At 49.9% G+C, this 7,941-nt stretch overlaps 1 protein-coding gene across 1 annotated transcript; it reads left to right on the top strand.

The window, feature by feature from the left end:
* Positions 1-5,163: 5,163 nt before the first annotated feature.
* Positions 5,164-7,699, top strand: LOC105611393 (putative protein FAM90A13P). Its single transcript, XM_027962507.2, has 4 exons — positions 5,164-5,217; positions 5,725-5,921; positions 6,351-6,456; positions 6,989-7,699. The coding sequence occupies exons 1-4, from the start codon at positions 5,164-5,166 to the stop codon at positions 7,697-7,699; spliced, it is 1,068 nt and encodes a 355-aa protein (XP_027818308.2).
* The last annotated feature ends 242 nt before the right edge of the window (positions 7,700-7,941 follow it).

Genomic DNA, 7,941 nt, shown 5'->3' with positions numbered 1-7,941 from the left:
TAAAGGAGATCAGTCCTGGGTGTTCATTGGAAGGACTGATGCTGAACCTGAAACTCCAATCCTTTGGCCACCTCATGAGGAGAGTTGACTCACTGGAAAGACCCTGACCCTGGGAGGGATTTGGGGCAGGAGGAGAAGGGGCCGACAGAGGATGAGATGGCTGGATGGCAATCCTGCCTCGATGGACATGAGTTTGAGTGAACTCCGGGAGTTAGTGATAGACAGGGAAGCCTGGCGTGGTGCTGTGATTCAGGGGGTCGCAAAGAGTCGGACATGACTGAGCAACTGAACTGATTCAGTGAATTTGCTAGATGAAACTTCAAGTGTACAAAAAATATATTTCAATTTCAGTAGATCATAATTTTGGTGAGCACCAACAACTTGGGTGTTTTTGTTCCCACCCTGTGGACCCGCTCCACTCATTGGCCGTCCCCTTGCCACTATCCTCTGACACGCCCTGCTCTGCTCTGTGGGAATGTTTGTTTCTATGTCATTTGCTTTCCTTCCTGTTTGTGCTGACTTCTTCACTTCTGAAATTTGTGTTTCGTGTCCCACATGGAAGTGAATGCACAAGGTATTTCTCTTTTCTAAATGGGTCCTTGAGACACTGAGAGGTATGGGGTGATTTCTGCTGTTGAGTCGCTCAGCTGTGTCTGATTCGTTGTGACCCCCTGGACTGTGGCTTACATAACGTTGATTGGTTAAGAAAACCTCATCCAAAAAAAAAAAAAAAGGAAAGAAAACCTCATCAAGGTCACGTGACCTTAGGGGAGTATAAAGTCGGCGGGACAGGGAAATTTCCCCTCTGACCATCCTCAGCCACCCTGGACGCTGCTGCATGTCCTCGGCTGGAGTGTCCAGCACTCATGATTCTGAGCATCTGCTGACAGACTGGAGGCTCACAGCTGAATTTCAGGTTGTATGGTTTAAATTTTGTGTTTGGCTAGTCCCTCAGGGAAACGGGATGAGAGGAAAATCATGTAGTGATGTGGCTTTAGGCCACTGGGGATCGATTCTCTAGTTTCTTTGGAATTATGTTTTAATTGTTAAAGGTCTGGAATTATCCCATTATACCTTTAGTGAAGTGTTAGGTGCGTTGCCATACCTTTCAGCTGCTGTGAACCACACACCCTCGCAGCACCCAAAACTGCAGGTTTCCTCTGTGACTATCTGCTGCCCAATTTTCTTTTCAGCTCCTCTTCTGATTCCCTTTACTCAGGTCTGTGTACCTTTGTATTTGCTATCAGGTCAGCACTGTCTTCTTTAAAATTCTTTTTACTTGTTTTCTTTTTGTCTTTTGTGTTCCACACATGAGTGACATTGTGAATTATTTCTTTCTCTTAACAAGTCTTTAGATGTCATTAGACCAAAGGGAATAGATGATGTCACTTGGCTAAGAAACTCGACAAGGTCATGTGACCTTGGAGCAGCCTCAGCTCAGCTGGGAAAGGGCAATTCCTCCTTGACTGGTCCTCGGCACCATCAGAGCTGCATCTCCCTCAATGAGAACATTCCTCCCCCACCTCTCTGATCCTCTCCTACAGAGAGGAGGAGCACAGCTGGAGTTTAGGATGGTTTGCTTTTTAAAGCTGGCGTTCACCATATCGCTCAGAACAAAAGTCCATAGTAAACTTAAGTAGTGATTTGGCCTGTCGATAGGGTAAAGTGTCTTAAACTTTATAATTTTATTTTTTGAATTGAGTAAATGTTGATGTTAATGTTAGATGTTTCATTTGTCCTTTTTTTTTTGCAATTACAAATTGCAATTTTAAAACTAATTTTAAAACTTTGGGGTGAAACCCACAGGAATAAAAAAGACTGGGAAAGGATAACCCCCTCACCCTCTGGCAGTGGCCAAAAGGGAGAGAGGCTACCTGAGGGGAAGGAAGCACAAAAGGGACCCGCTGCAGACTCAGGGCAAAGGGAACGCCATCGGTCCTGGGGCCTGGGAGCCCTGCGGCAGGAAACCCCAGCGTGGGGGCACTGGCTTCAGGCACACAGGCCAAGGGCAAGAGGGTTGCACACGAAGCCCCAAAGCTACCTGGCTTCCCCCTTCCCTTTTGCCTTTCTCAGCTTCTGCTGCATGATCTGGGTGTCCCTCTGCTTGGGGGACAATCGCCCCGGCAGCTCAGTGCTTTCCCTTCACCGAGCGGCTCTGCCTTTTCTTATTCTTCTGGCGGGCAAGCTCCTGCTGGTCACCTCGCGTCATGGGGACTGCAGCGACTCTGCCCTTTTGTGCACTGGCACATTTCAGCTTTCTGACCCTTATTCATGCTCACCACCCAGACTTCCCTCTCTCGCTGACACTACACATTTGACCACAGTCACTATCCTGCCTTCTCCCGTGAAGCTTCCTCCCTCAGTTCAGTTCAGTCGCTCAGTCGTGTCTGACTCTCTGCCACCCCGTGGACTGCAGCACGGTAGGCTTCCCTGTCCATCACCAACTCCCGGAGTTTCCTCAAGCTCATGTCCTTTGAGTCGGTGATGCCATCCAACCATCTCATCCTCTGTCGTCCCCTTCTCCTCCTGACTTCAGTCTTGCCCAGCATTAGGGTCTTTTCAAGGGAGTCGCTTCTTAGCATCAGGTGGCCCAAGGATTACAGTTTCAGCATCAGTCCTTCCTATGAACACCCAGGACTGACTTCCTTCAGGATGGCCTGGTGGGATCTCCTTGCAGTCCAAGGGTCTCTCAAGAGTCTTCTCCAACACCGCAGTTGAAAAGCATCACTACTTCAGCTCTCAGCTTTCTTCACAGTCCAACTCTCACATCCAAACATGACTACTGGAAAAAGCATAGCTTTGACTAGATGGACCTTTGTTGGCAAAGGAATGTCTCTGCTTCTGAATATGCTATCTAGGTTGGTCATAACTTTTCTTCCAAGGAGCAAGTGTCTTTTAATTTCATGGTTACAGTCACCATCTGCAGTGATTTTGGAGCCCCCCAAAAATAAATTCTGCACTACTCCACTGTTTCCCCATCTATTTGCCATGAAGTGATGGGACTGGATGCCATGATCTTAGTTTTCTGAGTGGTGAGCTTTAAGCCAACTTTTACACTCCCCTCTTTCACTTTAACCAAGAGTCTCTTTAGTTCTTAACTTTCTGCCATAAGTGTGGTGTCATCTGCATATCTGAGGTTATTGATATTTTCCCGGCAATCTTGATTCCAGCTTGTGCTTTATCCAGCCCAGCGTTTCTCATGATGCACTCTGCATGTAAGTTAAATAAGCAGGGTGACGATATACAGCCTTGATGTACTCCTTTTCCTATTTGGAACCAGTCTGTTGTTCCATGTCCAGTTCTAACTGTTGCTTCCTGACCTGCATATAGGTTTCTCAAGAGGCAGGTCAGGTGGTCTGGTATTCCCATCTCTTTCGGAATTTTCCAGAGTTTGTTGTGATCCATACAGTCAAAGGCTTTGGCATAGTCAATAAAGCAGAAGTGGATGTTTTTCTGGAACTCTCTTGCTTTTATGATGAGCCAGTGGATTTTGGAAGCTTCCTCCCTATTGTCCGCTAACTCTTCTGGGTATCTGTTTGTTTGCCTCTGTCTTCTGGTTTGTTTACTGATTTTTGTTTGTTTATTTCTGTTTGTTTATTTGTGTTGATTTGTTACTTTTTCGTTTGCTCTCACTGTTCTACCCAGGAGTGATGTCCTTTGTGTTTGCTTTCAGCCTCTGACTTAATTCATTAGCATCATAACAATAAGGTCTCTCCATGTGCTGGAAAATAATAACATCTCAAATTTTTTTCTGTCTTCTTTTTTTCTGGCTGATTAGATTTCCATTGAATATGCATACTATTGAAAGCCAAAAACATTATTTGTTCACCCTTAGTTGAAACATATGTTTCACATTAGCGAGGTACAAATGAGACGCTGAGGACAAAAGTTCCAGAAAACAGACCCTTAGCCGTGAGTCATCTAATCTAGTAGAGAGGAAGATAATTTGAAGTGAATTTGTACTTGAAAATTGCCTTCCCTGATGCCGAATGGGAGAGTCCAGTTTTCAAAATTCATCACACTTAATTTTTATTTTCAAATGCCTATTCTTCAATATTAAGTGTAGCTTTCCCTTAGAACAAATATTTGTGTACATGTGGGGAGATCTTTTATCTCCTAGATTGTGATACATGTAACCCAAGTCTCTAAATTTAGTCTTCCGAGGATGCAAATCCAAATGCATGTTAATCTGGGTCCTAATCTGTGTGTCAGTAATCAGGGGAGAATATAGAAATGTCTGGGCAGTTCAGTTCAGGCACTCAGTCATGTCTGACTCTATGGCACCCCATGGACTGGAGCACCCCAGGCTTCCCCGTCCATCTTCACCTCTGGGAGCTTACTCGAGGTCATGTCCATCGACTCGGTGATGCCATCTGACCATCTCATCCTCTGTCATCCCCTTGTCCTCCTGCCTTCCATCTTTCCCAGCATCAAGTCTTTTCCAATGAGTCAGTTCCTAACATCAGGTGGCCAAAGTACCGGAGTTTCAGCTTCAGCATCAGTGCTTCCAGTGAATATTCAGGACTGATATCCTTTAGGATGGCCTAGTTGGATCTCCTTGCAGTCCAAGGGACTCTCAAGAGTCTTCTCCAACACCACAGTTCAAAAGCATCAATTCTTCGGCATGCGCCTTTGTTTATAGTCCAACACTCACATCCATACATGACTACTGGAAAACCATAGCCTTGACTAGACAGACCTTTGTCAGCAAAGGAATGTCTCTGCTTTGTAATATGCTGTCTAGATTGGTCATAGCTTTTCTTCCAAGGAACAAGCGTCTTTTCATTTCATGGCTGCAGTCACCATCTGCAGTGATTTTGGAGCCCCAAAAATAGTCTGTCACTGTTTCCGTATGCATTTACCATGATCTTAGTTTTCTGAAGGTTGAGTTTTAAGCCAACTTTTTCACTCTCTTCTTCCACTTTCATCAAGAGGCTCTTTTGTTCTGCTTTACTTTCTGTGAAGAGAAAGATTTGGGCAGGAGAAGACAATTTTTAGAAACCTGGTCGCGATGTCATGATCCCCATTTAGGGTCGATGGGGCAGGGATGTCTCTGTGTCTGCATCAATATGACAGGTGGTTTTTTTTTTGTTTGTTTTGTTTTGTTTTCACAGAGGAAATCCAAAAGTTAAGATTGAGGAGAATCTCCAGTAGGTGTGGAAGATGGCTGGTCAGTACAGATGGCTGAAAGCCTGCCGACTCTTTCAAGACCAGAAAGTGAGGAAGCAAAACCCAGGACCTGGGAGGCAGATGGCTCCCCAGCCACAGGACAAAGACTCTATGGTGAGTGGAGGCTTGGACCCACAGGGAATCTGTGGGTGGCATGGACTGCGGAGACAGGGTTTAGACCTGGAATATTCTGGGTCCATAACTCACTAGTGTATTCGTATCCAAAGATAGCTGCCTCCACCTCCCTCCTGAGCAGCTCGGGCCACTCAGAGCCTGGGAGGAACCATCTGGGCTCCTCGGGGTTATGTCTGCCCTGGCTTCATCCAGATCTTTCACTGGGCCCTTACTGTTCACCGAAGACCGCCAGCCCCTCCTCCTCTGATGCTTGTGACGAGGGCTTTGGGAGGCACAATGTTGTAACTATCCCGGCACCTGGGGGACCGCGCCCTTTCTCCAGAACCCGCATTCCACGCTCTCCATCCGTCGTTGCATTCCCTCTGAACTCGTGCCTGTGGCTTCTGCTGACTCTCTGACCTGGTTCTCCTCCACCCACAGGTGAAGTGTAAGGACTGTGGAGCCTTTGGGCACACAGCAAGGAGCCTCAGGTGCCCCATGAAGCGCTGGCAAGGGGCGCTGGTGCCCCTGCCCTTGGGGTCCAGATTCGGTAAGGAGAACCTGGCGTGGAAGCTGCAGGACCCACCGGCCCCAGGGACCCCTAATGCGGCTGAGAGAGAGGAGGAGGAAAGGCAGAGGTGAGCGGCGGGGAGGTGGGACCCAAGGTCGGGGCTGAAATCTGGAGGCGGTTCCTCTCCTTGTCGACACTGTGCTGAGCCATCTCTAGAAAGGACAGGGCAACTGGGGAGACAGAGACAGGAGCCACGTGCTCAGGGGCCACACTCGGGGGCTCACACCAGGCCCTGAAGTCACTAAGGAGAGTGGGGAACACACACAGCTTTGCACCTGACCGGCCCCCAGGCCATAGAGATGAAGAGACAGGACTTCCTGGGAGACCCTGCGGGGGCCTCTGGAGTCGGGGAAGGACATGGGGGTGTCTGCACAAAGGCAGAGGGCTTCAGGTCCGGTGTCACCCCCAAATGAGGAAAGGGGCTGGGCCACAGCACCGTCGGTCCCAACGGTGACAAGGACACTGGGTTCTGACACTTGACCTGTTCGTGTTGCAGGAAAGAGGAGCAGCAGAGAAAGCTCCTGCAGCGATTTCCCAGGAGGCCCCGCGCTCAGCAGCCGCAGAGCTGGAAGGAGGAGCCGGAGCCCGGCCTCTGCCTGAGGGTCAGTCTCTCGGGCCCCCTCTTTAATCGACTGGCCTCAGTCCTGTCTCTGGGAGGAAACCGGTCATGTTCTTTCCTGACCAATGTCAGCATTTAGTTTTCAGATGCCATTTTTCGCGGTGCCTTTGATTTTGCATTCTGACTCGCATGTCTGGCGAGAAGCTGGTAGGGACATGGAAGTGATTTTATCAGCAGCTTCCATAGTCAAATCCTTTAAGTTAGAACAGGAATCTGTCCATTGTGAGTCATCCTCCAAAACTGGAACTGAAAACTCATTTTGCCATCAAGGCGCCTGCAAATCACCAATCTGTGTACAGTCTGGAGAAGAAGGTCTACCAAAAGCCTCTTCCCCTTCCTTAGCAAGAGACACTGTAGGGCATTTCCATTGGCCATTGGATGTACACATGTGTCAAGGTCACACGAGCACCCTGATGTTGAGGATCTTACCATGTGAAATTAACTCCTGTGAGGCGTTTTTCTGGAGGGAGAGGAGATTCTCACCCCTGGCCTCTCTGTGTGCTCTTCTCTTACAGCACCCAAACATGCCCCTGCTTATCCACACATCCAGGAGGAAATCCTTCCAGGATCCAGATCACCCAAGAGGGTCACCCACCAGGAAGGATGATGTGAATTCCAGCCTCCCCGCAGTATCTCTCATTGGCAGGAATGTGGCCCCGGCCTCCAAGGGCAGCGTCAAAGCTCCAGGCAAGAGATGTGCGCAGACCCCCAACCTGACATGTGTGAACCCCCCAAAGAAACCTAGACTCAGCCCTGTCCAGACCCCCCAGCAGAGCACTCCCACAGCAGATCTGGGGGCCTTCCTGAATCTCCCTCCTCCACCCAGCACAGCAGGACGTGGACCGAGAGTGGCCTTCCGTGCATCCAGGGAGACACCTGCCCAGGGCCAACGCTTTGACCTCCAGCCTCCCGCGGACAGATCTCCCTCCAGGAGCGTGTGCGGGGTCCCCGCAGTCCACCCGCCGCCCATCAGCATCCGCGTTCGGGCCCAGCCTCTCAGGATGCGCTTCCTGAGAGATGCCGAAGGCTGCTGGAGCTGCCACTACACGGCGCCCCCGTCTCCGCGGCCTGCGGAGCGGCCAGCCCCTCCTGCTCAGAGCCCGTCCGTCAAATGGGAGCCCGAGGGACACGCTGTCCCCGGGCCCCGGAGCGTCCTCTACGATGACCTCCTGGTGTCTTCTTCCTCCGAAGAGAGTGACTGGGACGCAGACACCAGTGGCAACTGAGACTTGTCCTCCAGAGCCCGGTGCCCTGACTTGACTGTGACTCTGGCGGGTGGGCAGGGTGTTAGAGGGAGCGGCTGTTTCCGGTGAAGGCGGACTCCCCACCCTGGTTGGCGAGACAGCAGTGGGACTGGACCTCCCTGGGGACACACAGCTGCACACACTGCCCTGTCTCCTCATGGAACCCCAGTCTGTCCCATGGCACTTATCCAACTGAACGGCAAGCCGTCAACCTAAAACGATTA

This window comes from Ovis aries, chromosome 26 (assembly GCF_016772045.2).
Source record: "Ovis aries strain OAR_USU_Benz2616 breed Rambouillet chromosome 26, ARS-UI_Ramb_v3.0, whole genome shotgun sequence".
NCBI lineage: Eukaryota > Metazoa > Chordata > Mammalia > Artiodactyla > Bovidae > Ovis > Ovis aries.
Note: the sequence above shows the minus strand (reverse complement) of the source record. Positions and strands in the feature narration are given on the sequence as shown.

Coding starts and splice junctions, on each gene's coding strand:
- LOC105611393 (XM_027962507.2), top strand. CDS start 5,164: ATGGCTGGTCAGTACAGATGGCTGAAAGCCTGCCGACTCTTTCAAGAC. Junction 5,922..6,350: donor GAGGAGGAGGAAAGGCAGAG/GTGAGCGGCGGG, acceptor TTCGTGTTGCAG/GAAAGAGGAGCAGCAGAGAA. Junction 6,457..6,988: donor AGCCCGGCCTCTGCCTGAGG/GTCAGTCTCTCG, acceptor CTTCTCTTACAG/CACCCAAACATGCCCCTGCT.